Source organism: Poeciliopsis prolifica, unplaced genomic scaffold (genome assembly GCF_027474105.1).
Source record: "Poeciliopsis prolifica strain line A6 unplaced genomic scaffold, Auburn_PproV2 SCAFFOLD116, whole genome shotgun sequence".
Taxonomy (NCBI): domain Eukaryota; kingdom Metazoa; phylum Chordata; class Actinopteri; order Cyprinodontiformes; family Poeciliidae; genus Poeciliopsis; species Poeciliopsis prolifica.
In genome coordinates, this window is record NW_026562491.1 from 404091 (window position 1) to 423236 (window position 19146).

The 19146-nt window shown below is 42.8% G+C and overlaps 2 protein-coding genes across 2 annotated transcripts; one reads left to right on the top strand and one right to left on the bottom strand.

Annotated features, from left to right (window-relative positions):
* Positions 1-736: 736 nt before the first annotated feature.
* LOC129354706 (sentrin-specific protease 7-like) lies at positions 737-8170 on the bottom strand. Its single transcript, XM_055024187.1, has 21 exons — positions 7912-8170; positions 7319-7436; positions 6707-6777; positions 6494-6631; positions 5579-5801; positions 5256-5508; positions 5091-5179; positions 4560-4655; positions 4451-4484; positions 4162-4368; positions 3747-3955; positions 3129-3184; positions 2948-3064; positions 2715-2837; positions 2556-2648; positions 2161-2237; positions 1895-1947; positions 1460-1500; positions 1254-1322; positions 1037-1187; positions 737-945 (listed from the first exon to the last, which is right to left on the bottom strand). Exons 2-21 carry the CDS (start codon positions 7433-7435, stop codon positions 796-798), a joined length of 2367 nt encoding a protein of 788 aa, XP_054880162.1. The 5' UTR covers position 7436; positions 7912-8170; the 3' UTR covers positions 737-795.
* Positions 8171-9862: 1692 nt separating this feature from the next.
* On the top strand, positions 9863-18759 carry LOC129354704 (uncharacterized). Its single transcript, XM_055024185.1, has 20 exons — positions 9863-9950; positions 12925-13036; positions 13114-13206; positions 13332-13433; positions 13528-13612; positions 13926-14165; positions 14266-14500; positions 14578-14637; positions 14967-15269; positions 15401-15608; positions 15735-15795; positions 16154-16393; positions 16493-16724; positions 16811-16870; positions 17358-17624; positions 17710-17746; positions 17889-17961; positions 18072-18311; positions 18401-18625; positions 18700-18759. The coding sequence occupies exons 2-19, from the start codon at positions 12960-12962 to the stop codon at positions 18551-18553; spliced, it is 2766 nt and encodes a 921-aa protein (XP_054880160.1). The 5' UTR covers positions 9863-9950; positions 12925-12959; the 3' UTR covers positions 18554-18625; positions 18700-18759.
* The last annotated feature ends 387 nt before the right edge of the window (positions 18760-19146 follow it).

Sequence of the window (19146 nt, forward strand, 5' to 3'; positions counted from 1 at the left end):
ACCACCATGGACAAGGTTCTGGACTGGTCCGAAATACCACCAGGACCGGGCCAGAATGCCAAAACCGAACAGAACTCAAAGGCAGGACTTCAGAACCAGAAAAACAAGGTGGATTACAGTCCAAATAGGCAAAAGACCTCTCCTGTTCTGGTTCAGAACCAGAACCGGAGATGAATGAGAGTCCAACATGGACCAGAACCAAAGTCAAACTAAACCGGTTTCAGATAAAGGAACCAAAGTAAGTCCAGAACCAGGTCCAGATGTTGACTGAAACAGAACCAGGCAAGACCAAAGATGGGACAAAATAAGACCGGACCTGAAACCAGAGTCTAGAACGGTTCTGGAACCAGTACTGGTCCTTTAGACTAGAACAGTTCCAGAACTTTAAAGGAACCAGAAACTGGGCCAACTTCAGCCCAGAGAGCCGAACCATAGCAAGCAGAACCTGTCAATGATCCTGATTGGCACCTGGACCCGGTTCTGGTGGTTCCGTGAAGAGATGATCGGCCAGTGAGGTTGTTTTGGTGCCTAAACCCGGTTCAGCCAGCAGAACCCCTCGCTGATCCACTTAGTGAGCTGTAAGCTGATTGGTGCCCAGCGGGGGGCGCTGCGCTGAGCCCTGAGATTAACCAAGCAGCTCCATGATACCAGGGAACCGGATCAGGCTGCAGAACCTGGACCCAGGGAGAGGCACTGGGACCACTTCCAATGATTCTTTCAAAATAAGAGCCTGAGCCAGCAGGATAAATTAGTCTTTATTTTATAAAACAGGAAGTGGACTCATTTACACTCCAGTCAGAACTCGGTGTCCGGGTTCTGTTCACTCAGCTGGGCCCGCTCCAGCCTCAAGAGCAGACTCCGGATCTCGTTACGTTTCTGTCGCACCCGTTGCCGTGGGAACCAGCCCTCTAGTCGCAGCGGCGGGTCAAAGTCGACGACGGGGTTCTAAGGAGCCAATCAGAAGGATCGAAATGTTTTTAAAGATGCAGTTTCACAGCTTCGTGACGATGACATCACTTCCTGTGGGGCGGCCGACCTGCAGGAAGCTCTCGGCGAACTGCAGCAGGTAGACGCCGCAGTCGCTGCCGTTGTCCTGCTGAGGAACGCTGCAGGTGCAGCTCCGCATGGAGGCGGGGGCGAAGAGGCGCGGAGACTTCCTCCGAACCTCCCACTCCACCTGCAGGTAGCTGGAAGGGGTCAAAGGTCAGGGGGTCAGAGACGCCGCAGGCGAGCACAGAGGGGGAGGAACTCACCCTCTGATCAGTCGGCAGACGTCGTCGTGGCTGGAAAGCTTCAGGGAGTCCATGACCAGGATGCACGGCCTGCAGGGAGCAAAACCTGTTATCTCTGGGACAATTTGTTTAAAGTCTCCTTCAATAAGAAAAGATGAAAAATGATTTACTTTAAGATAAAATAAGATCCCAGACATATTTTATCAGCAGAGGAAGGAGAGGCTCACCTCTTGGTGACGGTTTTCTTCTGACAGCCCAGAAGGGAGCACTGCAGCCAAACACGGAGCTTCAGCAGAAGAAGAAATAGCAGCGATGCACTGCTAGCTAAGCTAACGCTAACTGCTAAATACTACATGTTAAAGATACAATGCTACAGGAAAAATACATCGCTGAAAGATGATACGGCAACTACCGGGTCTTAAAAAGCCAACACAAAAATATCAAATTAAATGTTAAATCCTAATAAAAATATATTAGAATAAAACGTCGTAATATTGTGACTTTATTCTGGAAACATTATGAATTTATTCAAATTGCCTAATTCTCATCTTGTTTTATAATCCACTGGATAATTCCTGTTCATACGACTCAGCATTTTTAAAATGAACTGGATTACAATAAATTGGACTTAAGCTGATGAGTCAGCAAATTTTAATTATTACCGGTGGCAGCTGGGACCTGGGACGCGGTTCTGCTGCAGCCGGTTCGGATCCACCTGCACAAACACCAAACATCTGGACTTGATTCCCAGAACCGGCTGGTTCCATCAGAAACTGATTACTGGGCCCAGCAGGTCCGTTTTACAGACAAACACGCAGCGAGCCACGTTCATGCCAGGGAACAAGCAGAACTTGTTCTGGTCCACATCTGGTGAACGGTACCTCGTCCTCCACCTCACAGAACCGGGCCAGCCGGGCCAACCACTCACCTGCTCCACTCTGGAACTCCTCGGTCCGAACGGCCTCCAGTCCGGGGAAACAGACCACCACCAAGAACCAGTGGGCTCTGAGAGACAGAGCCACAAACGGGTCAGAACCACTGCTGGATGGTTGAACATGGAGCAAACATGAAGCAGAAATTTGTGGAACCAGAACCAGAACCGGGTGGCAAAGGAGCCAAAAACTGGACTTAAAACTAGCATTAATGAAACATATTTTACAGCAAAAGCACTAAAATAATTATTTAATAGTTAAAAATTACAAAACAAAATATAAAAAAATTGTAAAAACTAAATTAAAATTATTTTAAAAATGAGAAAAATTTAATTTAGCACAAACTAAAATTTATTAAAAAAAAGCAGAAACTGTCCTCATTTTAACTCACGCTTTGTTAACAGGCACAAACAGGAAGTCTTTGGAGAAAATGTCCACGTCCCGCGTCCACGTCTTCACCCTCTGATGCCTCGTGTGATGGTCGCTGTGGAAGCAGCAGAAGAAGAGTCAGTGTGACATCATCTCCACTGGGCAGTGGCGCTGGGCTTACGGGACAGAGGGGGCGTCGCTCTCTCCGGCCGCTCGCCGGCAGCTCAGCTGCTTGTAGAAGAAACTACTGAAGACGTGACTCCTCTGGGCCACCGTACCGCCAACGCCCTCCAGGAGCAAGTACCTGCCGAGAGGGAGACACCTGCTGGTCACGCACAGCAACTACAACCACAGAGGGAGACCCCTGCTGGTCACACACAGCAACTACAGCCACAGAGGGAGAAGCAGACTGACTTGAGGTAGAAGTCAATGATAACGTCATTCAGGAACTCCCCGGCATCCAGACAGTCCAGGTCTTCCTGCGTCAGCGTCATCCGACCGATACATGGTACCAGAGGGTACTGGATCAGCCTGCAGACAGAACCTGGTTAACCCGGTATACCTGGACCAGAGCAGGTGACGAACCGGGACTCACCTTGTGGGCTGCTGACCAGCAGGGTTCCTCTGAGCTGCGCTGGACTGACCCGGCTTCTGTCAGGAAACAGAACCAAAAGGCCCAGACTCTGTTTACACTAGAGATGCAAACCTGCAACTAATTATTGATAAATTATTGCTTTATTAAATTAAAACCGGCTCCAATCAATTAATGTCAGCTTAGACCTTCTTTTAGTTTTGTACTAAAAAGCCTTCTTAAGCAGAGAATCTCAAGTAGAGCCAGTTGATATCGAAACAAAGATGGTGGGCCCATGCCAGAACAGGAAAGAGAAATTTTCCAAACAGAGTCAGGTTTGGGAAGAAAAATTCACTTTGAAATACAAACACTCAAAGCTTCATCCTAACAACTGCATGACGGAGCAGCAACTTCAACCAAAACAATTTATTAGCTTCAAAAACAAGGAAAACATGATGCTGAAAAACTGTAACATGACAGAAGTCTCATGATATGAAAGAACGACCATTTTCTGTTTATTCATTCTGTATTGAATACAGATGATAAAATGTCAACATTTTAAAGTCAACATGTTATGAATAAAGTAGCCCTTTATGTTATGGACAATAAATCGATCAGATCAATCAGGTCAGATGAACTCACAGCAGAGTGTCCCAGCAGGTGCAGCAGGTGCCGGTCCAGTGGAGAGGGGCAGGTGTGGAGCAGCAGCAGGCCCTGGGGCCAGTCGATGGGGGAGGAAGAGGAGCGGTGCTGCTTGTACTCCCCCATGTCCAAGATGGAGGCCAGCAGAGCGGCCTGCAGCTCCGTCAGCTGCTCCTTCAGCATCAGCAGGAGGAAGGAGCATGGCGGCGCTGCACAGAAACAACAGATCATCAACCTTCACCACAATCTGCTACTTCTGGAGCTAAACACAAAACAATTGAGTGTTTTCGCTAACTTCAATGTTGAGCAACTGTAAAACAGAAACCATGTTACTGTAGCATTTAGCATTAGCTTCCACTAAATACCATGTAGGAAGACCTATGCTCCACTAACAGCAGGTCTGAACTGGACTCACCATTAGCTCTGGCGCTGGACTTCTGGATGAGCGACAGCTCCCGCTGCAGGAGGTTGGCCTGAGCTGTTGACACCCAGAGGAAGAGCAGCGAGGGGGCGGGGCCTCTCCATCCAGCTAGCAGAGCCCCGCCCATCGCCACGCCCCCGTCCCAGACGCCGTAGCCTCGGAGCTGAGACGCCACTACCGCCACCTCGGTGTCCTCCGTTCCTAGAAGGACAAGCTAACATTTAACGTTACAGAACAGAACCACAGCAGAGACAGAACGGGAAGAAGGGCCCAAGTCCGGTACCTTTCAGTGGGAAGGTGATCCCGTTGTCAGCGATCTGCAGAAACAAAGACAAACACTTTTAGTGGCGGGTTGGGAACAGAAAGATGGATCAGTCAGATGTGATACAGACCTTCATAGGCCCACAAGCGTCAGCCTCCATCAGGCCGGAGTGGAGCGAGCAGAACTCCAGATGCAGGAAGGACGGCGGAGAAGAACCCAGCAGAACCTGGAAGAAAAACAACAGAGGAGTACAAACTCCTGCAGAATGTCTGCTGCATATTTATGATAAATACCACAAAGAGCATCAGCATGGTGTTTAGCTTATCACTATAGCATTAGCTTCTACTAAATACCATGTTGGTTTAGCGGTTTAGCATTAGCTTCTGCTAAATACCATGTTGGTTTAGCAGTATAGCATTAGCTTGTGCTAAATACCATGTTGGTCTAGCGCTACAGTATTAGCTTGTGCTAAATACCATGTTGATTTAGCAGTTTAGCATTACCTTCTGCTAAATACAATGTTGGTTTAGCGGTTTAGCATTAGCTTCTGCTAAATACCATGTTGGTCTAGCTCTACAGTATTAGCTTGTGCTAAATACCATGTTGATTTAGCAGTTTAGCATTAACTTCTGCTAAATACCATGTTGTTATGGCGTCTGACCTGCTTTTTCTCTGTATTTCCTGCTCCGTCCACCCATCTGGACGTCCTCTGTCCTTCATCGTCCTCCTCCTCTTCACTGGACAGGACGACTGAAAGCAGAGAGAGGATCAACGTTCTGCTTAGTGGACCAGGAACCTGGGTGCGGAGGAAGCGGGTCAGACTCACTGGCTTCACTGGGATTCAGTTTGCACTTCTTCTGTCTGAGAACTGAAGCTGCCAGCGTCTTCCTGTTTCTGAACGTCCTCCACCTGTGCCTCTGAGTCTCCATCACGTCCTCCAGGTCCGCATGCCGCCTCCTCCTGGCCGTTTTTGGTGACAACGCCGTCTTCATCGAGGAGGAGGAAGAGGAGCTGGACAGAGACACAAACTCGTCCTCAGACGTCTCCTCTGGTCCAACACTGGACGAATTCTTCTTCTCCTGGAACAAACAGAGTCTCTCAAGCTGGCGGAAAACCGGCTGCAAATTGGAGGACTTTCTGTCCTTTTACCTTCCCGTTGGCGACTAGTTCCACTTTCCTCTGTGGCGGAGAAGAACTCAACTTCCCAGCATCCACCTGTGCTCTCTGCTCTTCCAGGTAGTCCACAGCCTTCACAGAGATGCGTTTATGCGGCGTGGACAGAACAGAAACTTTCTTCTGTGGTGGAGACTGGAGACCCGAGGAGTCCTCCGGCTGCAGCAGAGAGTCAGACGCTCTGTTAGGGCGCCCCCTGCTGGACGAGCAGGGGAAAAACACTTTATAAACCCTACAGAACCATCAGGATAAAAGCAGCTGTGGGACACAGAAATTGTATCTTTTGTTATGAAAAATGCAAAAACAAATGTATTGTAAAGGCAAACTGAATACTCAACATCCTGATTCCTATACAGAACATATCTGGAAATCATTTTGAATGTATTCTGGGCTACGAGAACATGATTTTGTTGTTTTTATTCTCATAAATTCAAAATTGTTGAGCTCATTTCGTCTTTACTGTATGTTTATGGTGCTATATGTAGAATATGAATGCAAAAAATCAAATATTTAAAGTTTTCTTTATGATCCCGGCAGTTAATTTTTTATTAACTGGCATCAAGAATATTAACTGAAACTATTAAGAGGCAGAAATTAATAAAAACACTGTAATAACAGAAAATGCATTTAAATAACAATAAGAAAAAACAAAGACAAATTATTATAGGCAGAAAAATATAATATTTACAAATCAACCAAGTCAATAGTACCTGGACATTTTCATATTAATTTAAGAAATGCTGGAAAATATCCGATCTTACCGAACAATTAATAAATAAATTAAATTCTAAATGATGCAGTGAGGTGCCGTTATGGATCGAACCCTTCTGACAAATAAAAACAAATCGACTCCAGCAATGTCTGCACAGATATGATAAGCTGCTATCTCACCAGTCAGAAAAGCTCTGCTGCCATTGGCTGCTCCAGCTTCCTGCCGACCCGTGATTGGCTGATGAAGCTCTGCCCCTGAAAGAGCTGTCCAGACCGAGGAGAGTTTGGACGTAGCTCCTGAATGGTTGCCGCGTCGCCCTGAAAAGACAACATCGTTTCTCCCTGCATCCAGATGTAGCGGTCATCCTGGCCTGAAGGGGGCGCTACACCAACCTTATTCCAGATGATTTCCCATCATGCATTCTGTCAGATCCACCTCTTTTGGTCGGGCTCCCCAAATCCCACTTGGACCAGAGAATACAGATAAACAATGATGTATTAAGGTCATCTTGGATAGAAAAAAAAAATAACTGCCAAAAAACTCAAATATTGAGATTAATCCCTGAAATTTTCTAGAAAAAAAGAAAATTTTGAATTTCAAAAATTTGCCTTTTGAAACTCTAAAATTTCTGCATGTTTTTCCAACAAATTTTTGACTTTTGAAACCGAAATGAATTTTTTTGAGATCTCAAATTTTCTCAAAAAATACTGTTTCAAAAGTAAAAAAATTGCTGGAAAAAAAGATACATTTTGAGATATAGTTTGAATCTATGAAATTCTATTTTATAAAGGAACATTTCTAGCAGATGTTTTACTTTTGAAACTCAGAAATGTACAGTTTTTCTATTTCTGAGGCTAATCTCAAAATTGTCAATTTCATTTATAAAGCACTTTAATACATGTTAACTGCATCAAAGTGCTCTACACAGTATATAATGTATCAATATTTAACATAAGAATAAAACACAAATTAAAGCACTTTTTGGGGAAATTAACCCATCTTACCTCCTTAACCTGGGGGGCGGAGCCATGGAGACGTGACAGGGGCGACAGCAGGTGGATGTGGGCGGAGTCTGAACCCTCAGGTTGTTTCTTCTTGGGGATTTTATAGGGAAACGCCATCCTGTCAAATAAAAAACAAACCACTCCAGACTCCATTGAAAAAACAACCAATTCCACAGCAGCAACCCGGTTCAGCCACTATCTGCATCGCACTGAAAACGATGAAAACACTGCACCAAACTCCATTGAAAAAGATACACATTTTACCAGTTTTCACAGAGTACGTTTCAAGATCAAATTGACATAATAAAACTAATTGAAAATCAAACAAATGCGTTCAATTAAACTTTCAGCTTGTTCTAAATTGATAACAATGATGAACTGCTACTTTTAAAGCACTTCAAACCACACTGAACCTGAACGGAAAGTGCAAATAACGGGGAAAAGTGTTAATTTCAGCTACACTAGGAAACTGAAGCAGGTTATTTTACAGCCGAATTTCTCTGAAGACCTTCTCGATTAATAAAAAAATATTCACTCAATCGCTTCCTTCATATTCATCCGACTTTAAACAGTTTTAATTCATACTCACAAACCTGTGTAAGCCAACTAACTAGCTGGCTAGCTAATGTTAGCCAGCTAGCCGGGGAGCTCAGCTATCTCTCCGCGGCTTGGTTTCGCTGAAGCGTCCCTGGAGTCTCCAGTGGACTCATGGGAAACAGCAGAACTTTATTCTGGTCCAGAAGAACCGTAGAAGTACTTAGAAACCCGCATTATATTTCCAAACAGATCCAGGTTCATCAAGCTAATGAAAACAGAGACCGTGTTCTTCTTCTTCCAGGTTACTGGGGGATTCATCACCAACGATCTGTGCGCGCTGCCACCTGCTGTCCAACAAGAGCAACAGCAGCCTGTTTAAGTTTGCTCTTTTCTGATAATACTGACTTTTTATTCAACCTGATCTGCCTCCTTTGGTATTTTATCATGTCATATTTATTCTGTATGTTGACTAATAGGTATTTTCTTGACATACATAAAAAGAACCACAGACAAAATCAATCGATCAAGTCTTTTGGAAAAGTAAGAGATAGAAAACTGTTCCTTCAAACAGTTTATCATGTGTTCTGGCTCTGATGCATAAGGCTTGTCTTTTATTAACACAAAGCAGGAGTGAGCGAGAAAGAAAAAGGGGTGCTAAGTAAAAGAAGGGGGCTATTCTGATAACAGGAATAGGAGAAAACAGAAACTACATCCTAAACACAGGAAGTTTCACAAGTGAGGAGTTTTCTGGTAAAAAAGAAAACAGCTGCAGAAAACATGTCCAAGGTTTAGAGAAAGTTTTGTCTGGCAAAGGTTTAAGAAATTAGAACACTACCCTTAAATGAAAATCAAACCAGTAAAACTACTAATATAACTACTAATGTAAGACTGATAACAAAACATACATTTATTAAAACGTCTCAGTCAGGATAGTTGGTTTGCATGTCTGTTAACCTGAGTGTGTGGCGTTTGTTACCATCTAATTAACTTCTATACCTTACTTTTTCATAAAGGGAAACTCCTTTATTTAGACCATCAGTATGTTAACACAACATAAATTTCTCTTTAGTTTTCTTTGTTCTGTATGAACAATCTGTGAAAAAAATCAATTTCCTCCCTGAGCTGTTATTGCTGTCTGACAACCAATCAGAGCCAGGAGGCGGCGCCTAGTGCTGTCAGTCATCCTCAAGTACATGCTGCAAAATGTGCTAAAAGCAGAGAAATTACTTATATTTACAGGAAAACTGTCATCCGTGACTATGCTACATAGACTGAGGACCTGCTAATTGCAGCCAGGTGGTGATTGGCAGTGCTAAGCCCCGCCTCTTGACTATGATTGGTTGTTTGTAATCAACGATGAAATAAAGGCAGAGAAACTCATTTTTTCACATATTTTCTGTCTCATGATTAACTGGTAGTTTAAACAAATGTGTATAAATGTGTATTTTTTTAAAGTTACAAGCTTTAACTTCCTGGTTTGCAGTAAACATTGAGTTGGGGCGTGGCCTGCTGCAGCTCATTTGGATTTAAAGTGACAGATCCCTGAAACATCTCATTCTGGAACTCAGACTAAAATACGTTTATCTATCTTTGATTAAAAAAATACGACAAACAGCTTTTGTTTCACCCACAGACCGATCCCAACCTGTTGAAGGACGGATCGCCTGTAAAATGCCTGCTGGTGAATTTTTCTGGATGGAAATGCAGTCATGAAAGCTGCAGATACGTGTTCAATCATGTTAGTTTTTGGCTCCTGTCAGCTGCAGTTATGAAATTATTAAGGTGTTGCCATTGAAAGTGTTTGGTTTGGTTTTAACCCCTTGTGCTCTTGGTTTTCTGCTGGAGACGTTCATCAGAGTTTTTCCCTCAGGGAACTTCTGTCTGTTTGTTGATGGCAGTTTGTCCAGGCTTGTACTCTCTGGACAGAATCCAAACCAATAAACATCCTTGCAGCGTTTGGGTTCAGGAACATGTTCCTGAAGTGATCTGGTTTCTCAGCAGATGTTATCAACATCGAGTGGCTTCAGGCTGCAGAACCACAGCTGCATCGCTTCGGTTCTGCAGGTTCTGAGAGGAAAACCGACTCCTGGTTCAGGTGAGCGAACCTCCAGTTTCATCTAAAAATGTTCAGAATGTTTCATACTAAAGTTTAGAAGTTCAACAAACAGCAGATAATTTGATATAATCTCTAAAATAATCTGAAACGAGAAGATTTGAATGTTTTCTCCTTAACTTGTTCAAAAAAACAAAACATAAATTATCTTTATTCACCGATAGATTAGTTTATGAATTGCTGAAGACGTTTTATCAGTTTTATGTTATTTCTTCAAGTGTTGTTTTATTAAAAGCTTTTTTGCAATTTAGACAATATGTCAATAGTATTTTATTTGCATTTCTTCATATTTTCGAGCAATATAAACCTTTTCCTGTGTTTTTTTTTTATGCTTGTGCAATTTTATTTCTAACATATGCAACATTAGCCTTACACTGAAGTGACTTAGACCTCTAAACTCTTTTCATTTCAAATCTAAATATTTGGGTTAATTTAAATTTTGTCAGTGAACCTTGATGAATTTCACATTTTAACATTTTACAGCCTCGGTTTGTGATTTTGTGTTACTGTAAAACTTTTTAGATGATTATATTTGTGACTTCAGCAGAGATCCAGCTGAGCTGGATATTTCATCTGACACTTTGTAAAGTTCCTCAGAATCAGATCAACACTGAATGTTTGAGATAAAAACTGAAGATGGAGAAAAATGGAGCAAATTTAGAAAAGAATAAAAAATCACTAACAGTTTAGTAAAAAATACTTTATTACAGATTAAATGTTATAGTTTGGGGTTTTTCATTACACTTTTATTTTGTAACATTTTTGAGTTCAAGAAGTCCTAAATTTGGGAGAAAACTCTCAGATATTTTGAGATTAATCTCAGAAAAGTTTTGTAAAAAACAGGAAATTGCAAATACTTGATGAAAAATGTTTTTAGATTACTCTCTGACTTTGAAAAACAAAACAATAAAACTTCTGAGCTTCATAAATCAGAAATCTTTGACTTTTGACACTCAGAAAATTCCCAAAAGTCACAACTTTGTTTTTTTCTGGAAAATAATGTGAAATTAATCTAAAAATGTCTTAATTTCTTTCTCAATTGTTTTATCAAGATCAAACTTTTTCCCTAGAGTTTAATCTCAGCATCTCAGTTTTTCTGAGAAAAATTCCAACTTTATCTGTAACTGATGTTGTGCAGAAACCTCTGCTGTTATCTGTGTCAGTGTTGGAGATCCGGGTCGGTTCTGGTATCAGTATCAGGCCAAGCAGTTTGTTTGAGGTGCACATGAGCGTGACAGTGCTGCAGCGTGTTTCCACCTGCTGTTCCTGGAAGTTGTCTCAGGTTTCAGGCTCCATGTCAAGTTATTAATATCAAAGTAAACAACATTCCATCATTTATTAGTTACTTTGTGGATTAAACAAAAAAACTTCAGTCTCTAATAATCATGATTTCTGTTTTCATTTAGTTTCCTACCAGAAAAATTATTTCCCATAAAAAGAAAATAAAAATAAAATGATGCACTTTATTCACCAAAAGTGACATTTAAATGGTTAAAAAGTAACTAAATTAACAGATTATGATAAAACACATTAAGAAAATGAAATAATAAGAGGAAGAATTGCATAAAATTCCGACATTTTCCTGTTTGCAGAAGCAAAAAATGAAAACAGAGACGTCTTTGTGTCGAATCAGGAAACTGACAAGTCGAGACAAAGAAGACACTTTAATGAATAAATTTTTCTCATCGAAATTTTTTGTAAACTGGTGACTCATTGTTCCTGAGCAGCTCTTGTTCCTCAGAAATGTAGGCGGGGCTTATGCTTTATGTTTTAATGTTAATTTGACTTTTCTGCAGCTGAACTGGAGAGTGAAAGGGAATGTGAGCGCGTCTCATCTTGCAGCACCAATTAACCTGCAGGATGACTCACTGATTCAGATTAAATAAGCAGAAAGTTTCTGACTCACCTAGAGGTGGCGCTGTGCCTTCATCTGAACCCAAAGGCCTCAGGGTTTGGATGTTTCAGAAACTCAGAAAGGAGAAATAAAACCATCCCACAATGCACCTGGAGCGTTGTTGTTTCTGACTGCTGTGTTTGTGGATGTTAGTGCTCTCTGTGTTTTGCTTGTTATTTTATTTTCAGTAATTACATATGAACAGCTTTACTGTTTGGTTTTGATTGTTTTGGCTCCATTTTCACCACTTTGACCTCTCATGACCCCTGCAGAGCTGACAGGAGTATGAATAATTATGGACTTAACTGAAAACCTGCGTGTGTTTTACGTCAGTGCCCCCTACAGGTCAGGTGTGGGAAGAGCAGAGTCATCTGTTTCTGACAGAACGCTGGACCGTAAAACTTCACCAACTGGAATTACAAAATACATTTGATTAGTAGAAACAAACATTTTGATAAATAAAAAAAACATTATCCAATACAAGGTCTTTTTCAGCTGTATCCAAATCAACGCATTTGGCAAAACTGAAGTGGAAACATTTTTTTTTCACATCATAAGTCACATAATCAGCAGCCGGTTGTTACTACTGGCAGAAAAAATGAAGAAGAAGATGGCAGGAAGTGGTGTCATGTTTTTATTAAGTGAACAAACTTATTCACAAGGGATTTTATTTGTGTTTCTTATTATTGGAAAGATTGCAAAATAGTGTTTTTTCAGCATTTGCAGAATATGGCAAAAGTTTCACACATTTCTGATGTTCATGCTGCCTCCTATGAAGGACATGTTGAGGAACATCTGTCCTGTTTCTCTTTCATGCTTTCTGAGCTCAATGGAGAAATTTCACAATGTTCAGCTGCATCATGACCGGGTGTGTCACGTCACTCCTGCTTCATGGATTTTATTTATCGATCGATTGATTCTGATCACGTGTCTATTCTGTTAAACAGTCCAGCTGAATCAGTTCAGTGAACAGAAAACGGGGCTTCGTGGCTCCCTCTAGTGGAGTGATGGCAGCAGGACGATCTGATTGAGAAGATGCTGATGATGAGTTTTCCTCTGCAGGTGGAGATCGAGAGCTGAGCTGATGTGAATCCACCATGGATCAGTGTAAAGACAAAGAGACGAAGAGATTTCTGCTGTTTAAAGACAAAAAGATGAAGACCAAACCTCTCAGGTGAGGAGAACCACATCACCACAGAACCTCCCATCAGCGCTCTCGGTTCGGTTCTGACTCCTTCTGTTGGGTTACAGTATCAAAAAGCCTTCAATAAAGCTGTCAGCTGATCCGGTTCTGGAGTCCTCCAACCAGAGGTCGACATGCCTGACCTGGTGCTGGCCCAGCCGGTATGTTGACCTTTCACTCCATAGTGGACAGGATTCAGGTTGGACCCCAGCTGGTTCTGTTATTGGTAAACACCTGAACACAATTATCTGGATGTCTTTTCCTTGAATGTTCTGTGTTTTCGCAGAGCTCCGAGACCAGACCGTGTTGAATCTGAATGTGTTCTGGAACAGAAACCCGAGACTAAAAGTGAAGCTAAAGATAAAACCAAATCTGCTGTCAAGACGACGTAAGTACCAATGGACCACAGTCCACAGAGATTAGAGAGACCTAAAGCAAACCGATTAATGTTTGATCAAGCCGAACATTTCCTCATGTCACAGGAGTCCTAAGATGAAAATCAACGAGATGTCCAAGGAACAGGAGGAGTGCTGGGCGTCCATTTGTCCACCTGGAGACAAAGACGCTGTAAGTTTGTCCGTCTGTCCACTGGCAGTTTCTAACTGACACACATCTTAGAAAGGTCATCAACCTTCTGGCAATGCTCAAATTGTTTCTTTAAACTGCAAAGAGTGGAAACAAATTTGCTCCAGACATGGAAAACTCAATGAATCACAGAAACAGAACCTGCCTGACAACATGTAGATCTCGATCAGTACCACATCATGTCCAGATCTAAAGAACCTCCAGAACAGATGAGAGGTTCAGACAATCACCTCTTTCTACTGACTGATGTTCAGATGATGGCATTCCACTAATTAGTCTCATTTTCACATGAAAGAAAACCAAGGTTTGGCTGAAGGAGTCTTTGGAGAAGCTGGGCGACAGGGAGTTGAAATACTTCCACAAGTGTCTGTGGACCATGGACAAGTCCAAAGATGGCTTCAAACCCATCAAGCAGATTCGACTGAAGGGAGCAGACACACTGGACACAGTGGACCTGATGAGTCAGACGTACCCAAAGAAGATCAGAGTGGTGACCGAGAAGATCCTGGAGAAAATCAACACAAACAAAGGAAATGTAATTATCTGTACTACCTCGAGTGGTGAATACGTATGAACACTCCTGTGTCATTACAGTCACAGAATCTATGCTCAAACTCTCTTTTTTCATCATTAAGGAGGTTCACAATCGGGTTCTGGACTCTCTGGACAATCTGAACGACAAACAGCTGAAGTACTTCCACTGGTTCCTCCAAACAGCAGACGAGTCCAAGGACGGCTTCAAACCCATCAAGAAGAAGGACCTGGAGGACGCAGACAGACTGGACACATCGGATCTGATGGTTCAGACGTACGCCACAAACACCAAGGAGGTCACAGAGAAGATCCTGAAGAAGATCAAGACCAATAAAGGTCTGTAAACGACTCACAGATCATCTACTCAACTGCTTGGATCATCGTTGATATCAACTCTTTATTGGCTCCAACAGGCAAAGACATACCAGAAGCTGAGGAGCAGATGAAGCCGTCTTCTCCAGCTGAAGCAGAAAGTAAGAATTCATTATTGAAGCGGCTGGAGTTCAGTTAGGATGCAGGCATCTTGGAGGTCTGCATCCTGGATGAACACCAGCAGTTCAGTTTCACAGCTGCTCACAGATACAGAGCTGGGTATCATCAGCATAGCGCTGGTTTGAGACGCCATGTTGTCAGATGTTCTGACCCAGTCAGGGTGTGTAGAAGGAGTCCAGGTACTGAGCCTTGGGGGACTCCAGTGGAGGGACCAGGGGAGTCTCTTTCCTGTGACCCTAAACCATCAGATCAGGGAATCTTCAACATGTTTGATGACATTCACTGAATTCCTTTGTCTTCCATCCTGTAGAGAAAGAAGTCTCCAAGGTTCTGGAGGAGTTTGTTAAGAAAGCTTCAAATGAAACCCTGACCCGGCTGTCAGAGGCTCTAGCAGCAGATGGTGTGTTGAAGTCCTCTGAGAAGCAACACATTCTGGAGAAGAACCACACCAGAGGAAACAGAGCGAGCTGCCTTGCTGACACAGTGATGGATAAAGGACCTGCTGCCTGGAAGAAGATGATCCACCACCTTCAGGCTGTTGATGCTCCACTGTCCTCCAAGCTGGGCTTGTCCTCCAAGCTGGGCTTGTCCTCAGGTCCGTCTGTTCAGCAAGGTGAGTTCTGCTGGTTTTTCAAGTATCTACATCCAGACATCCTGGTTGGGGTGAGATAAAGGCAACTTAATCTCAACTATCTCGACCAAGCACTTGGTGCTAATTCTTGGTTTAACAATCTTTCAATGCAGGTCCAGTTATTGCCATCCATGCCCCGGACTGCTGCTCAACAGAACCCAATCCAGAACCAGAATCTGAGCCTGGTGGCATTAAACGTCTGCTAGGTTTAATGCCTTTAAAAGGATCCTCGACTAACCTAACAGATTTAATTTCTTTAAAAGGATCCTCAACTAACCTACTGGATTTAATTCCATTGAAAGGCTCTTCAACCAATCTAAAGTAAGTCTGCAAAAGTTACAAAATATTATATAAGCAAATAAGAGTTTCATCACAGTGAAACATCAACATTATTTAATCAACATTAACCTTCATTCTCCCCGTTTCTTATAATTCAATGATCCAAAGAGCCGAAGAGAATAAAGATGACAGCTGGCAGCAGATCTGCCCAGAAGGGGACAGCGATGCTGTAAGTTTAATCTTCTTAAACTATCTCAGCTGACATTTTGGTGTTTTCAAACAGATCAGGTTGATTTATGGAAAGTAGGATTTTCAGTTAGGACTTCAGTGAGGAGGGAAACTAGATCCCATCTAGCTAGAGTACAACTTGGGATCTTTCAGAATGATTTAGGGAGTGTTCCAAGGGGGAAGGCCATCTGGGATCCCTTTAGGTCCTGAAGACAAAGACAATGGCCATTTAGAGATTCATCTGTTAGTCTGAAAGCACAGGAGTTTGTTTCAGCCCTGATTTCTCTGAGTCCTGACAGTGGCTAATGGAATCCTGCCATTATTTGCTGATGACTTTTTCCCTTCATTTATTCTTAAAGGACATCAAGCAGTGGTTGAAGGATCATCTGGAAGATCTGGACAAAAGGGAGATGAAGTACTTCCACTGGTACCTTCAAACCGCGGAAAAGTCCAAGGACGGCTTCAGGCCAATCAAGAAGAGCCGCCTGGAGCACGCAGACCTTCTGGACACGGTGGACCTGATGGTTCAGATGTACACCAACACCACCAAGATGGTGGCAGAAAAGATTTTCAAGAAGATCAATAAAAATAAAGGAGATGTAATTATCAGATTTTTTTCATTCATAATGAAGTGTGCAAGAACAAGCTGTGCTGCTTTTCAGATGTGATTGTAAGAGTCCTTTTTTTAACACTTAAAGGGTTGTAAAGATTGGCTTCTGGATATTTTGGAAGAGCTGGACAACAGGGAGATGAAGTACTTCCACTGGTACCTTCAAGCCGCAGACAAGTCCAAAGACGGCTTCAAACCGATCAAGAAGAGCCTGGAGGGAGCAGACCGGCTGGACACGGTGGACCTGATGGTTCAGACGTACGCCGTCAAAACCAGGGAGGTCACCAGGAACATTCTGCAGAAGATTGAGAAGAATAAAGGTCCTTCATACAGAAATGAAGCCACTGCTCCCATTGAAGAGCATCACAAGTTGCAGAATAATTGCAGTTGATTTTTTTTCCAACAGAGACTGTTGTTCCTGAAGTTGAAGAACAGAGTACTCCATCTTCTACAGCTGCTGCAGAAGGTATGACTTCTCTTTTGTCATTGAACAAGCCTCGCTGAATGTCCTCCAGACCCTTTGGTGAAGCCTTTAGGCCTTCAGGTTCAGGTTCGGTTGGGTGAAAGGAAAAGTGTTTGGTTGAAAATATGGAGAAATAACTGAGATAATAGCTGATTTCACCCATTTAAGGGTTTGGGGGAGATTTACAAGACGTAACACGAGACAACTATAGACAGAGTCAGAAGATTTAGATTCTCTTTATGCAGATAGACCCAAGACACGGACTAGACCTGTCCTTGCATAAAACCAGACCTAAACCTGAGGTCCAGATCTGCTTTGGTTAAATCATGTCAGACCCTCTGATGTGGTTTGTGTCATTGCCGGTTCTGGTTGGTTGCCTATACATCTAGAAGGTTGAGGATCAGATCCATAGAGTCCATCCTGCTGCATGTTTGCACAATTTTGATTCCCAGAAGAAACCACAGTAATTCTGTTTTCTTTCTGCCCACAGAGAAAGTGCTCACCAGGATGCTCAATGACTTTGTGGAGAAGGTACCAAGAGAAACATTATCACAGCTCATGGAGGCTCTCATGACTGCAAACACCCTGAAGTCTTCAGAGAAGGAGGCAATCCTTCAGAACCACACCAGAGTCAACATGGCCAGTTGCTTCGTTGACATTGTGATGGAGAAGGGAACCGACGCCTCCAAGGAGCTGGTGAACCGACTTCAAACCATCAACCCTCAGCTGTCCTCTGAGCTGTCCTCTTCCAAACCAGGTGCATTTCCAGTTTTAAGCCACAGTCATTCCTGTATCCTTGGACTGTACATGTGTTCCTCAACCTGTCTCTGAACCTTCCCCAGATAACAAGGTCAAGAAAAGTCTCTTCAGTGGCATAAGGTAAGGAACATTGGATAGGACTGTTGAAACACTACAACATCAGTTTATTCTCATAATTTGATTGAATAACTTCGAAACAACCATTGTGTTGGTCATCATTACATGTTCTCAGTACTAATCTCCATACTCTTCCAATCCAAAGGTTGAAAAGGTTGATATCTGAGGAACAGGAGGAAGCCTGGCAACAGATTTGTCCTCCATGGGACGCAGACGCTGTAAGACAAATCTTTTATTTGCCTTTAACTGGGAAGATCCACAGCATAAACTATTACACTAATAAACTTATTTTACTGAAACCAAGAAGTTTCTTCTGTCTCTTCTTTAGGAGTTGAAGCATTGGCTGAAGGACTCGCTGGAAAATTTACGGAACAAGGAGGTGAAATATTTCCGCTGGTACCTGCGGACCACAGATGAGTCCAGAGACGGCTTCAAACCAATCAGAAGTTGCCGCCTGAAGTATGCAGACAGACTGGACATATTGGACCTGCTGCTGCAGATGTACCCTGGGAAGATCAAACTGGTCACAGAGAAGATCCTGGAGAAGATCAGTAGCAATAAAGCACAGGTAAACATATCAATATTTATATGTATTATACAGTTCAGTCCACTTTGACAAATTTACTTCAGAAAAATACAACTTACACTACATTACAGCACTGGATTCTGGACATTTTCGAAGAGTTGGGTGACAAAGAGCTGAAGTACTGCCAGATGTTGCTGCAGAGCACCGACAAGCTAAAGGGCGGCATCAGATCCCTGAAAAGAGCTCCTGTAGAGGACGGAGGGAAGTGGACGCAGCAGATGTGATGATGAAGATGTACAGCTCCGATACCAGAGAGGAAGTCGAGAAAGTTCTGAATGAACTCAAAGAGAGTGGAGGTCCGTCAATGAAAACAGTCAGAGTTTGCCTCTTCCTGTTGGCAGATGACTGAAAGTTTGGTTGCTGGTTTCAGATGATGTTTTATCTGATGATGAGCAGCCGAGTAATCCATCTTCTCCCAGTGCTGCAGCAGGTAAGTGTTTTTACTTACTAGCCAACATGCATAAACATAATGCAATCTAGATAGATATAGAAATTATATGCTTGATGTCCTTTAAGAATAAATGAAGGGGAAAAAGTCCAAGACTAGGGAGGAGGAAAGAAGTTTCATGAAACTAAAGAAATAAAACAAAACACCGAAAACAAACATGGCGTCTTGGATAGAGAAGCTGGAGGATCCATGAAGAGTCCGAGGTGGATGATTCCGAGGCTGCAGGAGCCAAAGGTAGAAACTTCAGGGCCCTGAAGTCACTGCTAACCCTGACGACTCAAGCAGGACTGATCAAGGTTGGAGTGAAATCTCTGGAGCCTGGCCTTAGAGGATTCACTCTTATGAATGGTCCAATAATCCTGGATAATC

Coding starts and splice junctions, on each gene's coding strand:
- LOC129354706 (XM_055024187.1), bottom strand. CDS start 7,435: ATGGCGTTTCCCTATAAAATCCCCAAGAAGAAACAACCTGAGGGTTCA. Junction 4,485..4,559: donor ACGCTTGTGGGCCTATGAAG/GTCTGTATCACA, acceptor TTGTTTCTGCAG/ATCGCTGACAACGGGATCAC. Junction 3,185..3,746: donor ACCTGCTGGGACACTCTGCT/GTGAGTTCATCT, acceptor GTTTCCTGACAG/AAGCCGGGTCAGTCCAGCGC.
- LOC129354704 (XM_055024185.1), top strand. CDS start 12,960: ATGGATCAGTGTAAAGACAAAGAGACGAAGAGATTTCTGCTGTTTAAA. Junction 13,207..13,331: donor ACCTGGTGCTGGCCCAGCCG/GTATGTTGACCT, acceptor GTGTTTTCGCAG/AGCTCCGAGACCAGACCGTG. Junction 13,434..13,527: donor AAATCTGCTGTCAAGACGAC/GTAAGTACCAAT, acceptor CTCATGTCACAG/GAGTCCTAAGATGAAAATCA.